Source organism: Neoarius graeffei, chromosome 23, assembly GCF_027579695.1.
Source record: "Neoarius graeffei isolate fNeoGra1 chromosome 23, fNeoGra1.pri, whole genome shotgun sequence".
NCBI lineage: Eukaryota > Metazoa > Chordata > Actinopteri > Siluriformes > Ariidae > Neoarius > Neoarius graeffei.
The window spans coordinates 13,357,400-13,371,577 of record NC_083591.1 but is presented as its reverse complement, the minus strand read 5'-3'; the positions used below and the strand labels follow the sequence as shown (position 1 = coordinate 13,371,577).

Sequence of the window (14,178 nt, the reverse complement as noted above, 5' to 3'; positions counted from 1 at the left end):
AAATTTAACACGTTAACCTAAGTAGCTCATAGCTGTGTACAAAATTGGCTAGCTAACATGCTCATGGTACTTTTAGTAGCACAAAACATGTGCACAAGCTAACATCAGTGGCATTTAAAATGATGAAATAATACCTACATGGATACTGGACATGTGGAATGTGTCGCTATAATACTTAAATTATGTGGAAGAGCAGAAAAAATTTGTTTTGTCTGTATTGCTTGAGAATGTCATCTCATCTCATTATCTCTAGCTGCTTTATCCTGTTCTACAGGGTCGCAGGCAAGCTGGAGCCTATCCCAGCTGACTACGGGCGAAAGGCGGGGTACACCCTGGACAAGTCGCCAGGTCATCACAGGGCTGACACATAGACACAGACAACCATTCACACTCACATTCACACCTACGGTCAATTTAGAGTCACCAGTTAACCTAACCTGCATGTCTTTGGACTGTGGGGGAAACCGGAGCACCCGGAGGAAACCCATGCGGACACGGGGAGAACATGCAAACTCCGCACAGAAAGGCCCTCGCCGGCCACGGGGCTCGAACCCGGACCTTCTTGCTGTGAGGCGACAGCGCTAACCACTACACCACCGTGCCGCCCTGCTTGAGAATGTGTTTGTATTTTTTTTCCTATAAATTACCATTTATTTTACAGCACAGAAAAGAATTTCATCATGAAAATTAACCTTGTGTTTAGAAACAGGCCTGTGTTGTGATGTCAGATGTCAGTTTGGCATAAATGCAAGCCGACAGTAGTCGTTGCACAAGTTGTTTCACTGCTCAGCCAGAAAGACTGTTAATGTAGATGCTGTTCTCATTGGCCAGCACGAGACCCATGCTTTTTTCCACAACATGGGGAAAAAAGTGAAATCTGAGCTTAGCCTGCTAGCGTGTGCTTGTTTTAATGCTGGGTGTAACTCAGGCATGAAATTGGTTTCAAATGCATGAATAAATACAACTTGTCTGATACTATTAGGTGTACGTAAGGCCACTATACACAGTATATATGTGTGTGTGCCTGTGCATATGTGTGTGTGTGCGTATGTTCGAATGTGTCTTAACAGTGTATCCATCGAGATGTGAAACCAGAAAACATCCTCCTAACCAAGACGGGCGTCATTAAGTTGTGCGACTTTGGGTTTGCCCGCATACTGAGTAGGTCACCTTCTTACCCATTCTTTTGTTCTTTACAGGCGCTCTCTCTCTCTCTCTCTCTCTCTATCTCTCTCTCTCTGTGTGTTTAGCGTCCACACCATGCTCAGGCTTAATGTCAAGTTTATTTGTATAGCGCTTTTAACAATAAACATTGTCACAAAGCAACTTTACAGAATTTGAACGACTTAAAATATGAGCTAATTTTATCCCTAATCTATCCCCAACGAGCACGCCTGTGGCGACGGTGGCAAGGAAAAACTCCCTCAGACGACATGAGGAAGAAACCTCAAGAGGAACCAGACTCAAAAGGGAACCCATCCTCATTTGGGCAACAACAGACAACATGACTATAACATTAACAGCCCTAACATAAAGTCAGCTTCGTTGATGCTATAAACCCCCCACCAATGGAAACCCGAGCACAAAACCGTTTACGACAACCGTAGTCCCAAAGTCAGCAAGTCAACTGCAGTCCTAAAGTCAGTAAGTCAACTGCAGTCCCCAGCCACAAAAGCACCACTGCAAGAGTCCAGAGCATCCTCCAGGCGCGACCCCCAACTGTCCATATGGGGCCGCCCTCCACAGGAGTGATGTGATGAGACTCCAACCAGACACAGGGCACCAGGATGGATCAGGCAGGTCTGAGGAGCAAAAGAGGTCAGCATCTCGATCCCAGGACCGACACGTAACTCAGAGGGACAGATTTTTTTTTTGGGGGGGGAGAAGAAAGAGAAAACACAGGTTGTTAGGTATGTCCAATGTCACCTGAATAAGTAGGAACAGTATACATATTGCACTGAGTACAAGCAGGGACTCCGGCAACTAACTATGACAGCATAACTAAAAGGGGAGAGCCAGAAAGTAACACAGGCATGAGGGAGCCCCGGGACATAAAGCAGCCAGCCACTACACCGTCAACAAACTCGAGTGAGTGAGCGAGTGGGAACTGACAGCATCCATACATCCCAGTTTACCAAAACGCTCTATGTCTGGCGACCCTCCAGATCTACTCCTTTACCTCATAAACACCATTAACAAAAGGCTTGACTAAACAGATATGTTTTCAGCCTAGACTTAAACACTGAGACTGTATCTGATTCCCGAACACTACTTGTAAGGCTGTTCCACAACTGTGGGGCTTTGTAAGAAAAGGCTCTGCCCCCTGATATAGCCTTCACTATACGAGGTACCAGCAGATAGCCTGCACCTTTTGATCTAAGTAGGCTTGGCGGGTCATAAAGGACCAGAAGTTCACTCAGGTATTGTGGTGCGAGACCATTCAGTGCTTTAAAGGTCAATAGTAGTACTTTATAATCAGTATGAAATTTGATTGGGAGCCAATGCAGTGTGGATAAGACAGGGGTGATGTGGTCATATTTTCTAGTTCTAGTAAGGACTCTTGCTGCTGCATTTTGAACTAACTGGAGCTTGTTTATGCACTTATTGGAACATCCAGACGGTAAGGCATTACAATAATCCAACCTGGAGGTAACGAAAGTATGAACTAGTTTTTCCGCGTCATGTAGTAACATTAAATTTCTTATCTTAGCAATATTTCTGAGATGAAAGAAAGCTATCCGGGTAATATCATCAATGTGAGTTTCGAATGAAAGACTGGGGTCAATAATCACTCCGAGGTCTTTTACTGCTGCACGTGAAGAAACAGAAAGGCCATCCAGAGTTACTGTGTAATCAGAAAACTTACTTCTAGCTGCATGCGGTCCGAGTACAAGTATTTCAGTCTTGTCAGAGTTAAGCAGAAGGAAATTAATAAGCATGCAGTGTCTAATCTCCTTTACACATTCCTCAATTCTATTAAGCTGGTGTCTCTCAACAGGTTTTACAGAAACATACAACTGTGTGTCATCAGTATAACAGTGGAAACTAATACAATGTTTACGAATAATATCACCCAGTGGTAACATATACTAGTATAAAGAAAAAAGCAGTGGACCCAAGACAGAACCTTGTGGAACACCAAACTTTACCTCAGTATGTCTAGAAATATCACCATTTACATCAACATACTGATAGCGATCAGTTAAATAAGACCTGAGCCAGGAGAGGGCCGTTCCCTTAACTCCCACAACATTTTCTAGTCTATCCAGAAGAATGGAATGATCAGTGGTATCAAATGCTGCACTAAGGTCAAGCAACACAAGCAGCGAGACACAGCCCTGATCAGATGCCAACAGTAGGTCGTTTACTACTTTAACCAGAGCTGTCTCTGTGCTATGATGAGGTCTAAATCCTGACTGATACATTTCATGGATGTTATTCCTATGTAAATATGAGCATAACTGCTGTGCCACAGCTTTTTCAAGGATCTTGGAGATGAAGGAGAGGTTTGATATTGACCGATAATTGGACAGCTGACAGGGATCAAGGTCAGGTTTTTTAATCAGGGGTTTGATAACTGCTAGTTTAAAGGATTTGGGTACATAGCCAATCGTAAGAGAAGAATTTATTATTTTTAGAAGCAGTTCAGTTACTTCAGGTATTATCTGTTTGAATAGACGTGTAGGTAAGGGATCTAGTACGCAAGTTGAGGCTTTTGTTGCCGAGATTAATGAAAGTAATTCAGTTTCTTTTAGGGGAGTAAAACATTCTAATTGATGATCTGATACAGTTATATTGTTAACTACAGTTATATTGTTAATGACTTGTGACTGTATTCAGTGTTTGTAAGCCCAAAAGGTATGTCAATATTTACGCAGGGAAAGTTACTTATATTCAGAGATGGGTTACACACATGCTCAAGTTGATTTCTGGGGCCATTCAGATTGTGCAATTCACCTTACAGTTGGGCAAAACACCTTACTTTCAGATCTGACAACGTGCACAATTTTAGTATTAACTCCCCACTACACTTGCTTAACTTGATTCAGGATACAGGCCTTATTTACAGTATTACATTAACTATATTTATTGTCACTGCGTCTGTGCATCTATTATATCAGGTGTCCTAGCTATAGAATTTCATACTTGCACTGTAGTGTTATGTTGAAAGCGACAGTCTGTGGGATTCTTTTGTTTGTTTGTTTTTGAAAATATTGAAAAGGCTAATTATTACTTTAACATTCAAGCTTATTAACCAACTAGTCATCACTGAGCATATGATATGTTAACTAATATTTGGTAATATACAAAGGTACAAGATTGAGGCCAATACTTCCTGGAAGACTAGGGCTTTAAAAGTCATCTTTAAAAATGCCAAGAAACTGCGATATTGGGTTTTTCATACCTACTCCCCTCCTATCTCACATTTAACTTGAGACGTTTGCCAACCAAGTCTTGTGTGAAATCCAGGACCTCCCAGTAAGTTTGCACTGCCTCAAGCGCCGCTTACCTACTTAGGTTTCAGTGTATCATTACCATAGGTTAAAGTGTAGTCTGAGCATCAAGAATAGTGTGGTCTGATAGGTGGTGTTGTAATTGACCCCAGTATGATGTGTGTGATTGTAAATGCTAAGTTATTAAAATGTCTTAAGATTTTTCTAACTCACCTTTTTGCAAATGAGGGGCATTATTGGAAGACAGTGTATATAGATGTGGATGGTGTGTGTGTGTGTGTGTGAGACAGCTGGCCCGGGTGATGACTACACTGACTACGTGGCCACACGCTGGTACCGAGCACCAGAGCTGCTGGTGGGAGACACACAGTATGGCCCGCCGGTGGACGTGTGGGCGCTGGGTTGTGTCTTTGCTGAACTCCTTCTTGGGAGTCCACTGTGGCCTGGACGCTCAGATGTAGATCAGCTCTACCTCATCCGCAAGACTCTGGGTATGACCTGAACAAGATCAATAAAGGATAAAAAAGGAAAAAAAAGAAACAAAGGAAGTGGTATTGGAGAACATAGTGAACTTACTGATAGAGTTACACTAACCAGTTGTTAGCAAAGCAAAAGGGACAGACATCAGATTCTTTTGTGCACCTATACAGCATGAAAACATCTTTTGCTTTGTGCATTAAATATTTGCACAACACAATCCTTATGACAGTCATTCTTGTATTGCAAACTGCATCACTGATCATTGAGTCCTATTGATAATCAATTTACTAAATGTAGAATTAGTCTAATCTCAATGCCTTCCCCGTGTTCAATAAGTAAGGAATAATATGATGGCGCATGTAGTTATAGGAAAATAATCAACAGCAGGGTGGTGTGATAGGAAGTGGAGTTAGTGTTACCACCCTAAAGTTGATTATTTTATTATAACAGCACAACCTGAAGGATTTTATTCCTCTGATACCACAGCATTTTACCAAAGCTAACATTTTTTTTTTAATTTAAGAATGACACTAGTCATTAGTTATTGTTATTAACTAATTATATCCGCTATAAACATTCCCTCACCAGTCTCTTTTTTTCCTCTCTTGATGGACAATAATGCAGCTTGTCATGTTAGCACGGAGCCACAAAGCACAAATTCTCTTTAACTTTAAAGTTACAGTTTTACCTCTGACTGTTACAAAGCACTGACACTGGAGACTCCTTCCATAAATGTTAAATGTTGGAAAGACTTTGTAACAACTTTTGGAAATCATGTGCCTTTAAAAACCAGGAACTGAATAAGAAATGAACAACTGAATTGGGGATAGTTACATCTGTTCGTGGGGCAGGGTCTGTTGTGGCATGTCTCCTTCCAGAATTATATGTCTAGTTACAGTTATAATTTTAAACTTTGTTAAGTTTTAGTTTTTTAAATCTGTTTATTATTAGGCTTTGGTTATGTGGGGTGTTTACAATACAAGTATAATAAGAATATATTAGATTCAGTGCAGGCGGCATGGTGGTATAGTAGTTAGCACTGTTGCCTCAAAGCAAGAAGGTTCTGGGTTTGAGCCCAGCGGCCGACGGGGGCCTTTCTGTGTGGAGTTTGCATGTTCTCCCCGTGTCTGCATGGGTTTCCTCCAGGTACGCCGGTTTCCCCCACAGTCCAAAAGACATGCAGGTTAGGTTAATTGGTGGCTCTGAATTGACTGTAGGTGTGAATGTGAGTGTGAATGGTTGTTTGTCTCTATGTGTCAGCCCTGTGATGATTTGGTGACTTGTCCAGGGTGTACCCCACCTCTCGCCCATAGTCAGCTGGGATACGTACTAGCTTGCCCACAACCCTGCACAGGATAAGCGGTTATGGATAATGGATGGATAGATTCAGTACATTAAATACCTGCAGCTTGCAGTACTGTCAGAGATGCTGTCCAATCAGAATTGAGAAGTCAAAAGTGTAGTAATAAACAGAATAATAATTCTGAATAATAATGGATGAATTTTGATGTTGGCTTGACAGAGCCTGTTAAACATGCCACAAGAGTTAAATGATATTACAGTGTTTTGTTGTTGCTGATTTTAAAATGTTTAAGAGTTAAGCATGTAAAGATTTTAAGGCTAAAAGTTTATAATGTGTAATGGTTAAACTGTTAAAAATGTTCAAATATGTTTAAAGGTCCAAACTTTAAAAGTTTAAAACTTTCAAAGGTTAAAGCATTGCTATGATATCCAGGGATGAAAGTCTTCTGGATTTACCCGGAAATCCGGATATTTGACAAAACTCTTGAAAATCTCCAGTTTTCCGAATGGAGAAATTTATTTTTCGGATTTTTTGCGTTCCTAGACGTGGCGTAATACTTCTCATCGTCCTTGCATGGGCGCGGTCCTTAAATAGGCCAAACATAGTTCATTGATTAAAGACAAGTGTTCTTTGTTAACGGCACACGTGCCGGAGCTCGTTAGGCGCATGCGCCTAAGGCACGCCTTCAGGTGCACGTGCTAAGGCGTGCAGGACTGACACCGTTCTGTGCAAGTGCAACACAATCGCACTAGAAAGCATGTTCAAGCTGCCAGTGTAGCTGCAGTCTTTTTAGTTGCAAATTACAAGTATTTCCTCTTGTGTTAATAATTCGCCATGTCAAAACAAGCAAAACTTTCCTCCTTCTTTTGACGTGAAGAGAGGTAAGCAATTTATTATATATATATATATTTTTTTCCATCAAAGTTGCATTTTGTGGTTTCGAAGCTAAGTTTTAGTACCGTTTCTAGAACACATCAAGAAAACGTGGAAGAAACAGCAATAATGGAAGAGCCGGTTTCTAAGCTACCTAAAACTAGCAATGGTAATTTTATTTTTTGTTACATAATGTACTCAGGCTGCCAGTCAGTGTGAGGACCCCCCCCGAAAAATCCTAGCTACGCCCCTGATTTATATGAGAAATTTGGTATTCATTGGTGTGTTTAAATTTACAGATAATATGAACTAATATAAACAATTGGCTTCAACTTGCATAAATATGAATTGGAAATTTTTAGTTCACTTTAGCTTCTGCAAACGCACAACTCTACTAAAAGATTGATAAACGAGGCTCATTGTCCCCAACATTGAAACCTGAAAGCTTTAGAAACTCGAACAGACCTTTACTTTTTAACAGTACTGTTTTGGGATTTTGCTGAGTTTACCCTCAAGTGTCTGATATTTTTCAAAGTAATTAACTGTGTAGCCAGGAAAATCACCGCGTTTTCTAAATGCATTCCTGAAAATTACTCATTAACTAGGGGAATTAAATATTTTTGACATGTTAATCATTAATGTACATGAAAGAAAAAGGTTTAAAAGTTATAACTTGTTTTAGTGAAAATAAGTACTAGAATGCAGGGTTTTGCGTGTTATGTTATTAAAATATTTTCGGGGGACGTTGCCCCCCCCCCATCTTAGTTTGACTTTCAAAAGTTCATGGGTTTTTTCTTTGCTCCACTTTCATCTCTAGATATCCCGGGTGTCATAAGGTGGTTCCTATGCTAACCCAGTTGGTTGCTAGGGTGTTGCTAGGTGGTTACTGTGATGTTCCAAGTGGTTGCTATGCTATCCCATTTGGGTGCTAGGATGTTGCTAGATTCCCCATTGTAGAACCTGATGTGAGGGTGTGGAGGAAGACTTGGGAGGCAGGAGGAATTTTAGCCGATCTCCAGACTCATATTTATTTAACCGCACTTTTCAGCACACTTTCAAAAATTCAACAAAAGACAAACACTCCTCGATCATGCTGTACTTGGTCTCCCTTACTGAAAGCTTGGGGTTTATGTACAACACGCTCCTTCCCCTTCACCACCCAGGACAAAATAGTCTTCAGCCTTCTGTCCAACATGTCAGCATGCAGAACAAAAGGGAGAGAACAGTCAGGAGAATGTAACAACAGGCCCCCACACAAAACCGCTTCTACCTGGCAGAAAGCCTGCTCGCACAGCTCTATCCACTGGACCAGATCTGGCGCTCCCTTTTAAGTGAGGTCAGTTAGCAGACTGGCAATGGTGGGAATCGGATCTGGGGTGTTGCTTTCGGGACATAAGAGGGGAGAGAAGAAAGAGAGAGCAAGAAAGAGCAGGGAAGCCTGGACCAGGAACCATTGCCTAGTGATCAAGCTGTATGGCTTCATCCAGGGGTGTGGGCCAGTGGCACTGAATCCATTCTGCCATTCCTGTCAGGTGTCATGCAATGAATTGCTCCTGTACCACCAGCATGATGGTTCTGCGGCCCACTCCTCCACCATCAACTACTGGCGACAAGAGTCCCTCAGCTGCTGTGTGTAGGTCAAAGGGCAGCCAACCCTAGGGAGCTGCAGTGACTGGAAGTGTGAGCAGGTGTCTGGCCGAAGCCCCTACCACCATTTTGATACCAGAATACTCCAGCTGTGTCTGTGGTGGCAGCTGCTGGGCAGCAAGCTGAGCTTCCCTGATAGCAAGGGAAGGAATCACAGAGCCCATTCCTCCTTTGGCCATTCCCATGCAGCTGCCACATGCTCAAAGAGTTCCAGGAAGGCTTCTGGATCATCTGTACAGGCTATCTTGATTATTACGTGTGTCACTGGGGCAGGGAACACAGCTGGTGATGTGGTTATCTGCAGCAGCTTCTGGAGCACACACTGGCTCTTGGTCTGCTCCTGTGCAGGGGAGTAAGGTTTGTGCAGGTCAAGGAACGCTTGATGTTGGTTTTGGTGGAGGATGGTGAGGGACTTGACAATCTCACCAGGTGGGGAGGCTTCCATGGTGGTGTCTGAGTCTTACCCGATCTTGGGTTTTGGGATTAATGTAGAACCCAGTTTGTGAGGGTGTGGAGGAAGATTCGGGAGGCAGGTGTAATTTTAATCAGACTTGTGTTTATTCAACCCACGCTTTTCAGTACACTTTCAAAAACTCAACAAAAAACAGGGCAACTCAACAGAAAGGGGTCTGTCACAGACTCACGACTTGCACACCATCAAGTTCACACTCCCTGGCATGTGTGTGTGCACGCGTGTCCCACAAGCTCCACTAGCTGTGTCCCACAAGCTCCACTAGCTGTGTCCCAATCTCTCTATCTTGCCATTTACAGGAATCGATGAAAGCACAAATGTACACAAATAAGTAGACTTGTGGTAACAAGACACAGGCAAGAATCATCACACACACTACCTGCCAGTTCAACCTGTCTCCCCTTTGTCTGCAGCTCAAACTCGACCACACCCCTACTGCCACAACCATGTACTACATAATAATCAAGTTTCATGTCTGTAGCTCCTATGGTTTCACACAACCTTCTGACTAAATATAAAAGCACCCTAAAGTCTTCCCTATGGACTACGTCCATGTGTCAAAGACTGCGACCCATGAAAAAGTTTTGAATAGAAGAACAAGGAGAAGATTACGAGAAACAGTATGCTGGCTCTGTCAAGCCAACATAATAAAGCTTTAGGAATAAAGACTTTAACATTTGTTCCTTCAGGTGACCTGATCCCTCGACACCAGCAGGTGTTCCACTCCAATGCTTTCTTCAGTGGAGTCAGCATCCCTGAACCAGATACCATGGTAACACTACACTCTCTCTCTCTCCACACACACACACACACAAAAAAAAAAATTATGAAGCTAATAATATGGCTTATTGTAGGAGCCACTTGAGAAGAAGTTCCATGGTGCATCTCCTCATGCCATTACTGTGATGAAGGTAATATTAGTTATTATAAGTGTAATATGACTGAATATATGCAGTCATACATTAAATTTTGTGTGTGTGTAGTCCTGTCTCGTGATGGACCCTGCTGAAAGACTGACATGTGAGGAGTTATTAGTCCTGCCATACTTCCATGATGAGGGTGGAGTTGGATGGGGACGAGAAAGCGATCGACCCATGAGACGCCATGAGAGAGGTGTCAGACGCAGAGTGCCAGGGGTAAGTAATGCCCTACCCATATGTCGACACTAAGAGGAAGTCTTGTGATGCAGTATCATATGCATATTTTTGAAAGAGGTGGAAGCATTTCCTACTGTAAATTTCCCCTTGTGGGATAATAAAAGGCTATCTTATCTTAAATTAATTTATGATCATCAATATAGCAACAGAATGCCATCAATAAATAATTGCCTTGAGCCAGCATAACCAGCAAATGGGATGAACATGTCAAAATGTTATCATCAAAACAACCCCTTGGATGTTTTTTTTTTTAAATAAAAGTGGAACATAGCTAACAATACTTGGCTCAATTACTCCCATGAACAGTAAAATCCATCCATCCATTTTCTATACCACTTATCCATTAGGGTCACAGAGGAAGCTAGAGCCAATCCTCGCTGACTTCAGGTGAGAGATGGGGTGCACCCTGGGTAGGTTGCTAATCGATCACAGGGCTTGAACAGTAAAATAATGATCATAATTTAAATCATGTTTACATTTAAATACAAAGTATTCAGACCCATTCACTTTCCTCGGTTATGTTACAGTCTTGGCGGCACAGTGGTGTAGTGGTTAGCGCTGTCGCCTCACAGCAAGAAGGTCCAGGTTCAAGCCCCGTGGCTGGCGAGGGCCTTTCTGTGCGGAGTTTGCATGTTCTCCCTGTGTCCGTGTGGGTTTCCTCTGGGTGCTCCGGTTTCCCCCACAGTCCAAAGACATGCAGGTTAGGTTAACTGGTGACTCTAAATTGACCGTAGGTGTGAATGTGAGTGTGAATGGTTGTCTGTGTCTATGTGTCAGCCCTGTGATGACCTGGTGACTTGTCCAGGGTGTACCCCGCCTTTCGCCTGTAGTCAGCTGGGATAGGCTCCAGCTTGCCTGCGACCCTGTAGAACAGGATAAAGCGGCTAGAGATAATGAGGTGAGATGAGATGTTACAGTCTTCATCAGAAATGGTTTTAACAACATTTATAAAATATCCCATTTGTAATTCCATTAAAAATCACCCACTTTGAGAACCACAGCTGAAGAGGCCCTGTGTAGAGGTAGGAAACAATGGCACATGGCCTCCATGTTATGTGATTTATCCACCAATTCTATGAAATGTTGGAATTGATTTTCGATTGAGAAAACTTTTCATTTTGATTTCCAGGCCCAGTATTTGCCTCAACTTACCAGCAGCACCATCTCCCCGGCACCTGAGCTAAAGAATAAACACAAGCCCAAGTATGACCACCATCTGCCCAACATCTAACCCTGAAAGAGAAATAAAAATGAGGGCAAATGTTACAGGGATGTTATGGGACTTGAATTTACAAATGCACCAGCGTAATCTATATAACCCCTATACAAGTTGTAGTTATCAGGAAAACTGAGAGGAGTAGCACTGCCATAAAGTTTTATGTGGATTTACTTTAAAAGGAGTTAGACGTGTAATTGTAACTTATTTATCTTTCATAATCATTTTAAACTCTAGCTATAATGTGCAAGCATTATTAGTCATTATATACAGTGTCTTGCAAAAGTATTCATCCCCCTTGGTGTTTGTCCTGTTTTGCTGCATTACGAACTGGAATGAAAATGGATTTTTGGGGGGTTAGCGCCATTTGATTGACAACATGCTTACCACTTTAAAAGTGACAATTTTTGTTGTATTGTGACACAAACAATAAGATGAAAAAACAGAAATCTGGAGTGTGCACAGGTATTCACCCCTCCAAGTCAATACTTTGTAGAGCCACCTTTTGCGACAATTACAGCTGCAAGTCTCTTGGGGTATGTCTCTATGAGCTTAGCACATCTAACCACTGGGATTTTTGCCCATTCCTTAAGGCAAAACTGCTCCAACTTCTTCAAGTTAGATGGGATGTGTTGGTGTACAGCAATCTTCAAGTTAATGCCACAGATTCTCAGTTGGATTGAGGTCTGGGCTTTGATTAGGCCATTCCAAGACATTTAAATGTTTCCCTTTAAACCACTCCAGTGTAGCTTTAGCAGTATGTTTAGGGTCATTGTCCTGCTGGAATGTGAACCTTCGTCCCAGTCTCAAACCTTTGGCCGGCTCAAACAGGTTTTCCTCCAGAATTGCCCTGTATTTAGTGCCATCCATCTTTCCTTTAATCCTGACCAGCTTTCCTGTCCCTACAGATGAAAAATATCCCCACAGCATAATGCTGCTACCATCATGCTTCACTGTAGGAATGGTGATCTCAGAGTGTTGGGTTTGCGCCACACATGGAGTTTCCCACCATGATGGCCAAAAAGATCAATTTTAGTCTCATCTAACCAGAGAATCTTCTTCCATGTGTTTGGGGAGTCTGCTACATGTTTTTGGGCAAACTCCAAACATGTTTTTTTTTTTAAGCAATGACTTTTTTTCTGGCCATTCTTCCATCAATCCCCGCTCTGTGGAGTGTATGGCTTAAAGTGGTCCTATGGACAGATACTCCCATCTCCGCTGTGGCTCTTTGCAGCTCTTTCAGAGTTATCTTTGGTGTCTTTGTTGCATCTCTGATTAATGCCCTCCTTGCCTGGTCTGTGAGTTTTGGTGCGCGGCCTTCTCTGGTTAGGTTTGTAGTGGTGACATATTCTTTTCATTTTGCTCTAATGGATTTAATGGTGCTCTGTGGGATATTCAAAGTTTGGGATATTTTTTATAGCCCAACCCTGATCTACACTTCTTCCCAACCTTGTCTCTGACCTGTTTGGAGGCTCCTTGGTGTTAATGTTGCTTGCTTAGTAGTGTTGCAGAGTCAGGGTCCTACCAGAACAGGTTGATTTATACAGACATCATGTGACAGATCATGTGACACTTTGATTGCACACAGGTGGATCTTAATCAGCTAATTTTGTGACATATGAAAGGGGGTGAATACCTATGCACACTGCAGATTTCTGTTTTTTTATCTTAATTATCGTTTGTGTCACAATAAAACAACAATTTTCACCTTTAAAGTGATAGGCATGTTCTGTAAATCAAATGGTGCTAACCCCCCAAAAATCCATTTTAATTCCAGCTTGTAATTCGAGAAAACAGGATAAACACAGAGGGGGGTGAATACTTTTGCAAAACACTGTACTCTCACCTCCAATAACCTTACTAACACCTCACTATGTTGTTGAATTACTCCCTAACATAGATTGTAGCTCATCTAGGTGTCTTTACTAGTCCTAGTTTTTCCTCACCTTTGTGCCAAATTTATCAGGGAGTAGCGCATTTTGTTGCAAAAGGTCATATTCATCCTTTCTAATGCTTGCATTGCTGTCAGATAGCATTACTTCAATGCATTTAAATGCAGCTTCAGAATCATCAGCTTGAATTTTAAATGGTACTCTTGTCTGGGCTTCACAAACTTTTTTACCTTTTTATACCTTTTATGTGTAACTTTTTCTTTAATTTCATATTCTGTGATTTTGTCACTTGTGCATGCCATTCGCAGGGTTGTGCGTTGCACTAATACAAACTGTTTTTATCATAAGTTGTGAGTTTCTCTACAACTCTTTGTCCTTGAAGTTAATCCAAATCAACAGAATCCAAATATGTTATGTAGATTTGACTACAGATTTGACCTATTTAGCCATTTATCAGTGGGGACATCTCATTATATACTAACAGACTGAATAAATTACATTTTTTATATATATATATATATATATATATATATATATATATATATATATATATATACACACACACCTCTTGGGAGAAATGAAACAAAAGTTGAATGAATGAAGATAATCTCAGGAAATATCACATAAGGCGCATAAAACATTTTCTCCATTGAAAGAAGAAAGTTTGAAATACTTTGTGGTGTG

The 14,178-nt window shown here is 41.6% G+C and overlaps 1 protein-coding gene across 2 annotated transcripts in view; it reads left to right on the top strand.

Annotated features, from left to right (window-relative positions):
• Nucleotides 1-13,841, top strand: part of LOC132871546 (cyclin-dependent kinase-like 1) — a 35,388-nt gene extending 21,547 nt beyond the window's left edge. For both annotated transcript variants that reach the window (XM_060905794.1, XM_060905795.1), the window contains exons 5-10: nt 1,071-1,161; nt 4,745-4,945; nt 9,919-10,001; nt 10,084-10,140; nt 10,213-10,365; nt 11,516-13,841. In XM_060905794.1, coding sequence (XP_060761777.1) covers nt 1,071-1,161; nt 4,745-4,945; nt 9,919-10,001; nt 10,084-10,140; nt 10,213-10,365; nt 11,516-11,617 — 687 coding nt within the window. In that variant the 3' untranslated portion in view covers nt 11,618-13,841. The remainder of the gene's footprint in view (nt 1-1,070; nt 1,162-4,744; nt 4,946-9,918; nt 10,002-10,083; nt 10,141-10,212; nt 10,366-11,515) is intronic.
• Nucleotides 13,842-14,178: the final 337 nt, after the last annotated feature.